Below are 13,768 nucleotides of genomic sequence, written 5' to 3'. Positions count from 1 at the left end.
AATAAAACCTTAAATTAACATACATGTGCATCAATCTGAATTCAAATCTTACTGCTACACAGCCTTCAACATTTTGTGGATCTAATGTCATTTCATAACTAAATGAGTCTTTTTACTGTGAATAGTTTAATAATAATCATCAATGCTACTGTCAGTTTTTGCAGCAGTGTTTGGATTTGTCAAGGAAGAAATGTTTATTAATACATTTAGATTGATGCACATGTATGCTAATTTAAGCTTTTTAATAGTTTAAACATGTTCCAAAAATACAAGTTTGGTCATGGCTATTAAGTTGAGTTTCATTGACTCAAGCTTTGTAGAATTGTGTTATATTCTGGTCTGAAAATCAGAGTTAACTCCCTTAGTTATTAAAACCCTTGTGGGTCTAGGTGGCGGGAGAAAGTGAGAAATAGACATCTTCTATCACTTCATGTTTTGAATTATAGGTAAAACTTCAGCAGACATGTACCACTACCCCAACATAAAAATAATGTCTTTCGATTTCAATAGGCCCATTGCATTTTATGTCCGCGTTCGTTTTTGATGTTAGGTATTATGATTACCGTATATTATCAGTTACCAGTTAGCCTCATAGTATGACAGTGCATTTTGTTTAGTATAATATGCATGCCTGTTTGATTAATAACATTAAAGTAGAAGCAGGGCTGGCCAAAAGTACTCGTCCGCTTGCCCCAGACGGGTAGACCTACAAATTTGCTCGGAGGAGTAAAATTTCCAATTCAGTCATCTACCGAACAACAAAAATTTCCAAACACAATTTTCTCTTTAACTCTTTTTGTAGGCCTACACTTCTGATTTTTGTAATTCCATAGTCTGCAGCAAGCGTTGTCTGCCATTACCAAGCTTGGCCATGGCCGCAAAGCCGTCACAGATTTCGATTGGTTGTGCAAGGAAGAAAACTATAACTGATCCCCCACCTCTGTCCCCCTCTCCTCCCCCCCTCTCTCTCTCTTTCACACACTCACACTCACTCTCAAATTAAATGTCCTGAAATGCAATGTCCTGCAATCTATAAATAAAATTCATCCTGAATTTTTTTTTTTTTTTTTAACTGCTTACGTTTTGGGATGTACAAGTTAATTTTTTTGTGAGCAAGTGAAGTTGAGAGTTCCTTGCCCGGTGGGCAATTACATTTTTTAGGATATGGCCAACCCTGAGAAGTGTATTGTATAGTTATCTAGTACACATACCATACTGTTGTGACATTGTATTAAATTTGCTGTTATAGACTATATGTTGTGACATTGTATTAAATTTGGTGTTATAGACCATACTGTTGTGACATTGTATTAAATTTGGTGTTATAGACCATACTTTTGTGACATTGTATTAAATTTGGTGTTAAAGACCATACTGTTGTGACATTGTATTAAATTTGGTGTTATAGACCATACTGTTGTGACATTGTATTAAATTTGGTGTTATAGACCATACTGTTGTGACATTGTATTAAATTTGGTGTTATAGACCATACTGTTGTGACATTGTATTAAATTTGCTGTTATAGACCATACTTTTGTGACATTGTATTAAATTTGGTGTTAAAGACCATACTGTTGTGACATTGTATTAAATTTGGTGTTATACACTGTATAATATTAAAGTAAAATTATTTTGAGAAAAAAGAAATCATAATAGAAAATAAATTTGGGAATGGAGTAAATATTGTGATTAATCATTAATCTGTACAAATTGATTAATAATCAACTATTTAAACATGGAGGTATGTAAATATTTGTTATCCAAAGGTTTATTTTTAGTTAATTACTGCAAACTGAACTGCAGGTAGCTTGTTAAATAAGTGAAATCTTAATCATCACAAAACCAGAAACTAACACTTAGTGACCAAATCAACATTCCATGCAAAATAATACAATTTATAAAAAAAGAAAAAAGGTTTATATAGTCATTTAGAAGAGTTCTTTGTACATCAGCAATAATCATGTAAAACGTTTACATCGACTTCTAAATAACCGTGACCATTTTCTTTGTTTGTTATTTTAAAAAAAATAAAAAGTGAGTTACCATACTAGGTATTACTGTGTTTACAAAGAGTGTTGGTATTAATTTAAAAAATGTATATATTTCAGAGCAGACATCTCAGATCAATTGGTGTGTTTTATTAGTAACACAATGAAACTGTTGTAGAACTGCTGTCCATTTCATTGCAAACTGCAGTAACCATGGCAACCAGTGGAGGTGTTTCTAAGTGCACTGTAGATGAACAGAAGGTTAAAAAGAACAAAAATGTCACATGGTGTATTCCACAGGGTGACCACGGTTCACAAGAAAGTGATGAAGAATTGTCTATCAGAAAGTTAAATTCCAAACCAATTGCCAAAAAGGGTAAAACTGTTGCCAAGAAAAGTAAGGGTAGTAAGGTAAAAGTTACAAAAAGTAAAGTAAAAAATCCCAGTGTAGCCAAGACGAAAAAGATTACTGTAAACTCTAAAGATCTGAATGCTTGTTTAGTAGTTCAGAAGATAATTCCTAAGATTACGGGTAAAATTAAAAAGATAAAATCTGGTGACAAAGTTGAAGCAGACCGTAGTAAAAAGAAATGTCCAATTACGAACAAGATGAAAGATTTGAAACAAAAATTAAAATCTAGTATTTGTGACCCCAAAATTAAATCAGTCCTGACTGCAAGAATAGCACTGGGATCACTAGAAAGCGGGGAGGTACAAGAACAATGTGATACCATGGCAACACACACTAATCCAGGCACTGCTGATGGAGATACTATTGTGGAAGGTGATGTTTTGGATACCAAGGTAAATTTGCTCAATGACGTAGCAGACACTGGCTATCAGGACATTGGCATTATGAGTGATTCAGATTCAGATTTTGAGGATGTTGAATCTTCTCAAACTCCATATACAGATCTGAAACCAAACAAACCTCAAGCTGATTTGAAATCTGAAATTTGCTCAAACACAGGGACAAAGATTAAGGGTAAAGTGAAAGAAAAAGTAAAGAGCTTGAGGAAAAAGGAAACGTTAAAAAAAAAAAAAAAATGTGATGCAGTTAAAAGTAAAAAAGTCATTGTCAAGACAAAATCCACTAATCCAGTTAAAAGGCAAAAGTTAGATGTCAGTGATGATTCTTGTCCAGTTAAAAGGAAGAAAACTGAAATAAAGAACGAAAATTCCAAAGTGGGTATAAGGAAAAGGAAAATTGATGTTAAAGAAGAAAATGTTGAACAGGTTAAAAATAGCAAAAAGATATCTGTTGATAAAGAAAAATCTAAACCCAAAAAACAGATTGCTGTGAAAGTAGAAAAATCTGACCACGTTCAGACAAAAAAAGAAAGCACTGCAATGATAAAACATAAAACAAGTGGTTCAAGATTAGGAAAACCCCCAAAAAGCCATTCTAGCAAAGTGGCAGACAAGACATTTGATGAAACTGATGTAACATCAGTGCTACTCAAAATGGAAGGCATTAGTTCTGAGCAGTCAACTTCCTATTGTGCAGCATCTAAAGGGGAAGACAACTCTAATGTCAGTGAGCAGTCAGAAGTTAGTGGAAGTGAAGATGAAGACTGGGAGGAAGTTGCAGGTACATCTGTTGTCATACAGGCATTCAATTTTGGAATTTATGTTTTTTTTAGGATTCTGCCAAAATACCGGGTAATGTAGATGTTTAGGATTCTATCACATAATTTTACATTTCCAACCCAAAATCTGTAGTTTTTGATAGCACAGAATTCAGCTGTATTTACAAATTACAACCTATAAATTATAATGTAATGTCATTCTGAACTATACTCAAAATAACATTGATTATGAATTTACGCAGAAATTTCATTAGTTTCATGGCATAAATTATGCTTACATCTACAACTGATTGTTAAGCCAAACACTGAAATGTGTGTTGACAGTCAACCAAGTATCCTGACTGAATCTATTAGGGTTTTTTCCTAAACATATTTCGTTCTTTGGCAGATATTAAACCTTACGTACAAACAACAGCACCTGTTTTGGTCTTGGAGTTTTACACATCTCAACTTTAAGTAATGTCTGTTACCATACCAGCCATATATTCTATATAGCAGTGTTCTCGCTGCTCCATTTAAGCGGGGCGCCCCGGCCCGCCCCGCTATTCCATTTTGCCGCCCTCCTTTCACGTTCCCCGCCCTCCTTTATTTTTGAGCACCCTCCTTTATTTTTAAGCGCCCCTCTTTATTTTCCAGAACCTATCTCCTCTATTTCCAAATGCACTTTTTTCCACACACGGAACTGCCCGTGAATGTCAAACCGATATCATCTTCGGTTCAATTAAAAGATGAGTTTTTTTATAAACCCCTTTGCACTTTTTTTGTAGGCAAAATAAGGAGTATGTCTTTTCTCAAAGTCTACCAACACACAACAATATGATAACCAAACTACTCCCCCCCCCCCACCCCCCCACCTTTTTTTTTTGAAGGGTGTGGTGCTGACCGGCCGCCCTCCTTTAATTTTCACCCAGTGAGAACACTGTATAGTATGATATGCAAATATCTGTATCTGATAGATGTGCTTAGAAGTTAGTTTATTGCATTTTTGACCATTATTATTTAATTAAAATACCATTTGGATGTCCAGTAAGCCCGCATGTAGCTCTTTGGTAAAGTACCCGTCTGAGATATGATGGGTCACAGAATCCATTGAACTCTGTCAACCTGTGGATTTTCCGGGCACTTGTATGTCATTAAAAATACACAAAAATTAATTGAAATAAACATTAATGTAATGTATGTGCTTGCTTTAATAAATGAATGGCAAAAGATATAAAAGGCATATTTTATTAATTAATAATAAATTTTTGTGTGTTTCATAAGGCAATTTTAGAATTAATTAGTAAAAAAGGCTTGTTTAATCTCAGGGCAGCATGGCGCTGATTGAGGCAAGATGGTGCTAGACTATTGAGGCATGGTGCTGAACCATGCTAAAACAGGCTAGGGAAAACACTAATACATGTGTACATTTTGTAACTACAAATTATTGAAATTTGTTTTTGCTTGTTCTTACAGACCATCATACAACTTTGAAGTCTCAGATTCCCGATGAACCAATCGAAATCACTCTTTCTGCTCCAAAATTCATGAAGAAGAAGAAGTATGAGTTTTATCTTAATGTCATATTCTCTCATAATGCTTCTGTTAAGAAATATTAATGTACTTTTAGCACAGTTTATTTTTATATATTGAAAATGATAGTATTTTATTCATAAAAAGTCAATACATATGATGTGCAAATGTATGAGAATACCATTTTGAAATCATGTTTGGATTTTAAATTTTTTGTTGAATTCAGTTTCTTTGTCAGACAAGTTTTATGTATAAAGTTATATGATATATTTTGTGGTTGAAATAATAACATCTTGTTTTTCACAGAAAGAAAAAGGCGTTTGACTGGATAGATTATGTCCGTCGCCAGATGAAGCGATTCCAGAGAGATTTGCAGTGTGATGTGCACAAGGTATGATGTGGTACTAAACCAGTAGACATTTGTTTTCTTAATCATTGGCTCTTGGATGTACTTTTGGTAATTCTAAAACGTAGTCTTCAGAGGAAACCTCCTATCTTTTTCCTTTAGCAGGAAAGGATCTTTTATTTACACTTTTCTACAGATGGGATAGCACATACCATAACGTTTGATACACTACATGTAGTTGTGGTGCACAGATTTAAGTGGGAAAACCAGAGAATGGGTCCATTAAGGGGGTTTGTTTCTTCAACCCCAAAATCTCAGGTTTGTGTTGTGATTGTGCCTTGGTGGTAATCAGGTGCTGAATATTTGTAAGACTAAAACAAACAAAATCTCAGGTTTGTGTTGTGATTGTGCCTTGGTGGTAATCAGGTGCTGAATATTTGTAAGACTGAAACAAACAAAATAGATGAATATTATTATTCAATGTTTTATAATTTTGAACTTGTACAACAAAATGGAAACTGCTTGAATACAGTATGTAGACCAAATGATGGTTTTTTTTAATAAATGGTTGGTTAAAACATGATAATGTTTTTTTAAGGGAGTTTGTTTTTTTCCAATTGAGATTCAAAGATACTATCCTGCGCCCTGTTCCACGAAGTGATCTTAGCGCTAAGATCACCTTAAGTGCATATGTTAGCTGTGCAGTTACGGTGATCTTGGGGCTAAGATCGCTTCGTGGAACGGGGCCCTGGGCAAAAAACTTATTTATCTGGGCTGTCTCTCCAGAACAGTGGTTTAATGTTTGGTGGCTGTTAGGAGAAAAAACAAGTATAGTGGCTTTACTCCCATCCTTCCTTCCAAGTTTGAATCTTGATAATTTATGTGTAGTTTTAAACATTTGGTTTCAATGGCTGTAAATCTCACTAATTTGTGTACAACAGGCTTTTTGTCTGTTCTTAGCACACCAAGGTCTTTTTGGTGTTAATAATAACTGGTAAAAAGTTGTACATATTCAGAAATGCATTTCAAGTTATTTTAATCTAATTACAGCTTAACATCCCATTGATTATGAGTTGAATTGTACTGAGGTTAGCATGTTTGTACTTATTTTGGGCACATCTCAGCTTTGGTGCAATCTAAAGCCCTGGGTTTAAATCTATATTCTATCTTCCTAGGTTCATCTGATGTGCCTGGTGTCATGGGGAATGCGGCAGAATGCTATCCTCAATGTGGACCAGATCTGTGGACGAGCGCTCTCACTGATTCCAGACAGTGTTATCGTGGACCCGCTCACCTGTGACACCCATGGGCTCAACTCGGTTCTCAACTGGTTCAGGAAGTTTTTCACAATACACTTGGAGAATGGGGAGGACGACACGTGTACATTAGTGGGTATACTTTGTTATGGTGCTGAATGGGGAGGACGACACGTGTACATTAGTGGGTATACTTTGTTATGTTGCTGAATGGGGAGGACGACACGTGTACATTAGTGGATATACTTTGTTATGCTGAATGGGGAGGACGACACGTGTACACTAGTGGGTATACTTTGTTATGATGCTGAATGGGGAGGACGACACGTGTACACTAGTGAGTATACTTTGTTATGATGCTGAATGGGGAGGATGACACGTGTACACTAGTGGATATACTTTGTTATGATGGAGAATGGGGAGGACGACACGTGTACACTAGTGGGTATACTTTGTTATGATGGAGAATGGGGAGGACGACACGTGTACACTAGTGGGTATACTTTGTTATGATGGAGAATGGGGAGGACGACACCTGTACACTAGTGGGTATACTTTGTTATGATGGAGAATGGGGAGGACGACACGTGTACACTAGTGGGTATACTTTGTTATGATGAAGAATGGGGCGGATGACACGTGTACACTAGTGGATATACTTTGTTATGATGCTGAATGGGGAGGACGACACGTGTACACTAGTGGGTATACTTTGTTATGATGGAGAATGGGGAGGACGACACGTGTACATTAGTGGGTATACTTTGTTATGATGGAGAATGGGGAGGACGACACGTGTACACTAGTGGATATACTTTGTTATGATGGAAAATGGGGAGGATGACACGTGTACACTAGTGGGTAGACTTTGTTATGATGCTGAATGGGGAGGACGACACGTGTACACTAGTAGGTATACTTTGTTATGATGCTGAATGGGGAGGGCGACACGTGTACATTAGTGGGTATACTTTGTTATGATGCTGAATGCTATGATGGTTATAACATTTTCATTTCATTTCAACTTATTTTCGTGCTTATATCCAATTAAGGTTTAAGCACGCTGTCCTGGGCACACACCTCAGCTATCTGTAATGTCTATCCAGGACAGTGAGTTAGTGGTTAGTCAGAGAGAAGATGGTGTAGTGATCTTACACCTAGCAGCCTTGTCTGATGGCTTACACCTACCAGCCTTATGTCCGATGGCTTGAACACGACATCACCGAGGCTTACACCTACCAGCCTTATGTCCGATGGCTTACACCTACCAGCCTTATATCCGATGACTTATACCTACCAGCCTTATATCCGATGGCTTAAACCTACCAGCCTTATGTCTGATGGCTTAAACATGACACAACCGAGGCGTATACCTACCAGCCTTATGTCCGATGGCTTACACCTACCAGCCTTATATCCGATGGCTTACACCTACCAGCCTTATATCCGATGGTTTAAAAACAACACCACCGAGGCTTACACCTACCAGCCTTATGTCCGATGGCTTAAACATGACACCACCGAGGCTTACACCTACCAGCCATATGTCCGATGGCTTACACCTACCAGCCTTATGTCCGATGGCTTGAACACGACATCACCGAGGCTTACACCTACCAGCCTTATGTCCGATGGCTTACACCTACCAGCCTTATATCCGATGACTTACACCTACCAGCCTTATATCCGATGGCTTAAACCTACCAGCCTTATGTCTGATGGCTTAAACATGACACAACCGAGGCGTATACCTACCAGCCTTATGTCCGATGGCTTACACCTACCAGCCTTATGTCTGATGGCTTAAACATGACACCACCGAGGCTTATACCTACCAGCCTTATGTCCAGTGGCTTACACCTACCAGCCTTATATCCGATGGCTTACACCTACCAGCCTTAAGTCCGATGGCTTAAACACGACACCACCGAGGCTTACACCTACCAGCCTTATGTCCGATGGCTTAAACATGACACCACCGAGACTTACACCTACCAGCCGTATGTCCGATGGCTTAAACACGACACCACCGAGGCTTATACCTACCAGCCTTATGTCCGATGGCTTACACCTACCAGCCTTATATCCAATGACTTACACCTACCAGCCTTATATCCGATGGCTTACACCTACCAGCCTTACATCCGATGGCTTAAACCTACCAGCCATATGTCTAATGGCTTAAACAAGACACCACCGAGGCTTATACCTACCAGCCTTATGTCCGATGGCTTACACCTACCAGCCTTATATCCGATGGCTTACACCTATCAGCCTTAAGTCCGATGGCTTAAACACGACACCACCGAGGCTTACACCTACCAGCCTTATATCCGATGGCTTAAACACGACACCACCGAGGCTTACACCTACCAGCCTTATGTCCGATGGCTTAAACATGACACCACCTAGGCTTACACTACCAGCCTTATGTCCGATTGCTTAAACACGACACCACAGAGGCTTACACCTACCAGCCTTATGTCCGATGGCTTAAACACGACACCACCAAGGCTTACACCTACCAGCCTTATGTCTGATGGCTTACAGCTACCAGCCGTATGTCCGATGACTTACACCTACCAGCCTTATGTCCGATTACTTAAACACGACACCACCGAGGCTTACACCTACCAGCCTTATGTCCGATGGCTTAAACACGACACCACCGAGGCTTACACCTACCAGCCTTATGTCCGATGGCTTACACCTACCAGCCTTATATCCGATGACTTACACCTACCAGCCTTATATCCGATGGCTTAAACCTACCAGCCTTATGTCTGATGGCTTAAACATGACACAACCGAGGCGTATACCTACCAGCCTTATGTCCGATGGCTTACACCTACCAGCCTTATATCCGATGGCTTACACCTACCAGCCTTAAGTCTGATGGCTTAAAAACAACACCACCGAGGCTTACACCTACCAGCCGTATGTCCGATGGCTTAAACATGACACCACCGAGGCTTACACCTACCAGCCGTATGTCCGATGGCTTAAACATGACACCACTGAGGCTTACACCTACCAGCCTTATGTCCGATGGCTTACACCTACCAGCCTTATATCCGATGACTTACACCTACCAGCCTTATATCCGATGGCTTAAACCTTCCAGCCTTATGTCTAATGGCTTAAACATGACACCACCGAGGCTTATACCTACCAGCCTTATGTCCGATGGCTTACACCTACCAGCCTTATATCCGATGGCTTACACCTATGAGCCTTAAGTCCGATGGCTTAAACACAGCACCACCGAGGCTTACACCTACCAGCCTTATGTCCGATGGCTTAAACATGACACCACCGAGGCTTATACTACCAGCCTTATGTCCGATTGCTTAAACACGACACCACAGAGGCTTACACCTACCAGCCTTATGTCTGATGGCTTAAACACGACACCACCAAGGCTTACACCTACCAGCCTTATGTCCGATGGCTTACACCTACCAGCCTTATGTCTGATGGCTTAAACAAGACACCACCAAGGCGTATACCTACCAGCCTTATGTCCGATGGCTTACACCTACCAGCCGTATATCCGATGACTTACACCTACCAGCCTTATGTCCGATTGCTTAAACATGACACCACCGAGGCATACACCTACCAGCCTTAAGTCCGATGGCTTAAACACGACACCACCGAGGCTTACACCTACCAGCCTTATGTCCGATGGCTTACACCTACCAGCCGTATATCCGATGACTTACACCTACCAGCCTTATGTCCGATTGCTTAAACATGACACCACCGAGGCATACACCTACCAGCCTTAAGTCCGATGGCTTAAACACGACACCACCGAGGCTTACACCTACCAGCCTTATGTCCGATGGCTTACACCTACCAGCCTTATATCCGATGGCTTATACCTACCAGCCTTAAGTCTGATGGCTTAAAAACAACACCACCGAGGCTTACACCTACCAGCCGTATGTCCGATGGCTTAAACATGACACCACCGAGGCTTACACCTACCAGCCGTATGTCCGATGGCTTAAACATGACACCACTGAGGCTTACACCTACCAGCCTTATGTCCGATGGCTTACACCTACCAGCCTTATATCCGATGACTTACACCTACCAGCCTTATATCCGATGGCTTAAACCTTCCAGCCTTATGTCTAATGGCTTAAACATGACACCACCGAGGCTTATACCTACCAGCCTTATGTCCGATGGCTTACACCTACCAGCCTTATATCCGATGGCTTACACCTATGAGCCTTAAGTCCGATGGCTTAAACACAGCACCACCGAGGCTTACACCTACCAGCCTTATGTCCGATGGCTTAAACATGACACCACCGAGGCTTATACTACCAGCCTTATGTCCGATTGCTTAAACACGACACCACAGAGGCTTACACCTACCAGCCTTATGTCTGATGGCTTAAACACGACACCACCAAGGCTTACACCTACCAGCCTTATGTCCGATGGCTTACACCTACCAGCCTTATGTCTGATGGCTTAAACAAGACACCACCAAGGCGTATACCTACCAGCCTTATGTCCGATGGCTTACACCTACCAGCCGTATATCCGATGACTTACACCTACCAGCCTTATGTCCGATTGCTTAAACATGACACCACCGAGGCATACACCTACCAGCCTTAAGTCCGATGGCTTAAACACGACACCACCGAGGCTTACACCTACCAGCCTTATGTCCGATGGCTTACACCTACCAGCCGTATATCCGATGACTTACACCTACCAGCCTTATGTCCGATTGCTTAAACATGACACCACCGAGGCATACACCTACCAGCCTTAAGTCCGATGGCTTAAACACGACACCACCGAGGCTTACACCTACCAGCCTTATGTCGGATGGCTTACACCTACCAGCCGTATATCCGATGACTTACACCTACCAGCCTTATGTCCGATTGCTTAAACACGACACCACAGAGGCATACACCTACCAGCCTTATGTCCGATGGCTTAAACACGACACCACCGAGGCTTACACCTACCAGCCTTATGTCCGATGGCTTAAACACGACACCACTGAGGCTTACACCTACCAGCCTTATGTCCGATGGCTTAAACACGACACCACAGAGGCTTACACCTACCAGCCTTATGTCTGATGGCTTAAACATGACACCACCAAGGCTTACACCTACCAGCCTTATGTCCGATGGCTTACACCTACCAGCCTTATGTCTGATGGCTTAAACAAGACACCACCAAGGCTTATACCTACCAGCCTTATGTCCGATGGCTTACACCTACCAGCCGTATATCTGATGACTTACACCTACCAGCCTTATGTCCGATTGCTTAAACATGACACCACCGAGGCATACACCTACCAGCCTTAAGTCCGATGGCTTAAACACGACACCACCGAGGCTTACACCTACCAGCCTTATGTCGGATGGCTTACACCTACCAGCCGTATATCCGATGACTTACACCTACCAGCCTTATGTCCGATTGCTTAAACACGACACCACAGAGGCATACACCTACCAGCCTTATGTCCGATGGCTTAAACACGACACCACCGAGGCTTACACCTACCAGCCTTATGTCCGATGGCTTAAACACGACACCACTGAGGCTTACACCTACCAGCCTTATGTCCGATGGCTTAAACATGACACCACTGAGGCTTACACCTACCAGCCTTATGTCCGATGGCTTAAACACGACACCACAGAGGCATACACCTACCAGCCTTATGTCCGATGGCTTAAACACGACACCACTGAGGCCGGTCAGTTGTAACACTTATTAGGCTATCAGTACAGTGGTGTGATTTGGGTCATGTTCAAGTTACTCTAAACACTCTATTATTTGTTTAGTAACATATTAGCACTGTTTAAACTGTGGAACAATGTTTTTACAACATATTTGGATCATGTATTGTTTGAAATGTACAATTGTTTATAATTTTCAGATAAAGGTGGATGATTTGGAAAAATTGATGCTGGAAAGAAGTGTCAAGTCAGAAAGACTCTTGGTTGCTGTAAGATAAATTCTAGTTGGCCATGTTATATAGGGCTGAGAAACATCACTGTATAATTATTAAGAAATTATTAATAGTGTATTATTGTCATGCTAATTTTTATACAAAGTATTTTTATACAAAATATGCCATAAATCTTATTATTTCATGGAAATATTATATATATCTAAAAATTGCCTAAACCAAAATTCATTCCAATGCAAGCCCTGCATAAACAATAGTCAAAGAATACTAAAGATATGAAAGTATATTGTACCATAAACAATAGTCAAAGAATACTAAAGATATGAAAGTATATTGTACCATAAACAATAGTCAAAGAATACTAAAGATATGAAAGTATATTGTACCAATAAGCCAATAAATGGGAATCATAATAATAATAAATAAATAAGATAACAAGATTGTGGCACAAATGTTAAAACTCAAAACGTCACACCATAAGTTGATAATTGCATTGTTTATATTAGGTTAAATGGCTTATTGACAACCTTGGAATAAATTATCTAGAAACATGTGATCTAAAGTGTACTGATATTTAATTGATGTGTGTTTAGCTTTGATTAGAAAGCTGTTGATATTTTCAGATTTGTGTTGTCTTCCTGCGCATGATGTCCTTCAACACGAGACTGGTTCTCTTATTTCACCCCATACCACTTCAACTTCCTCAGGACACAAAGGTATCAACATTTACTGCCTTATAATCATCTAATAGATTTTTCACTTATCTCTACAGTCTGTATCAAAGAAGTACTTACAGGATATTAAACCAGCTTCCATTTTGTATCATGTTTATGTCCCGATGGAAATCATTTTCAATTGTCATGAACTTTAGCGAGTAACAATAAAAATTATTTCACGAGGGACATAAACATTATAAGAAATAGAGGCGAGTTTAATATCCTATTTATTACCCATAATCAATCTTTATTTATATCACTCAACTCGTTTGGTTGACGTTCCTGAAAGTTGTAGTTCACCAATCGATGACATCATCGAACGACGTCGAAGTAATATGTTCCACTTGGCGTTCTAGTCGGACATATCACTTTGATATGTACCAATATATT

The 13,768-nt window shown here is 40.0% G+C and overlaps 1 protein-coding gene across 2 annotated transcripts in view; it reads left to right on the top strand.

Annotated features, from left to right (window-relative positions):
- Nucleotides 1-13,768, top strand: part of LOC121369244 (DNA repair protein complementing XP-C cells homolog) — a 30,540-nt gene continuing 16,772 nt past the window's right edge. Inside the window, exons 1-7 of one of the 2 annotated variants that reach the window (XM_041494200.1) lie at nucleotides 1-446; nucleotides 2,117-3,582; nucleotides 5,036-5,120; nucleotides 5,399-5,483; nucleotides 6,614-6,826; nucleotides 12,630-12,698; nucleotides 13,286-13,378. In XM_041494200.1, the coding sequence (XP_041350134.1) occupies nucleotides 2,205-3,582; nucleotides 5,036-5,120; nucleotides 5,399-5,483; nucleotides 6,614-6,826; nucleotides 12,630-12,698; nucleotides 13,286-13,378 (1,923 nt within the window). In that variant the 5' untranslated portion in view covers nucleotides 1-446; nucleotides 2,117-2,204. Of the gene's footprint in view, nucleotides 447-2,111; nucleotides 3,583-5,035; nucleotides 5,121-5,398; nucleotides 5,484-6,613; nucleotides 6,827-12,629; nucleotides 12,699-13,285; nucleotides 13,379-13,768 lie in introns of both variants that reach the window. The other variant, XM_041494199.1, reaches the window with a different exon arrangement.

Source organism: Gigantopelta aegis, chromosome 3 (genome assembly GCF_016097555.1).
Source record: "Gigantopelta aegis isolate Gae_Host chromosome 3, Gae_host_genome, whole genome shotgun sequence".
In the NCBI taxonomy this organism is placed as follows: Eukaryota; Metazoa; Mollusca; class Gastropoda; order Neomphalida; family Peltospiridae; genus Gigantopelta; species Gigantopelta aegis.
The sequence above is the reverse complement of the archived record's forward strand: the minus strand, read 5'-3'. Positions and strand labels throughout refer to the sequence as shown.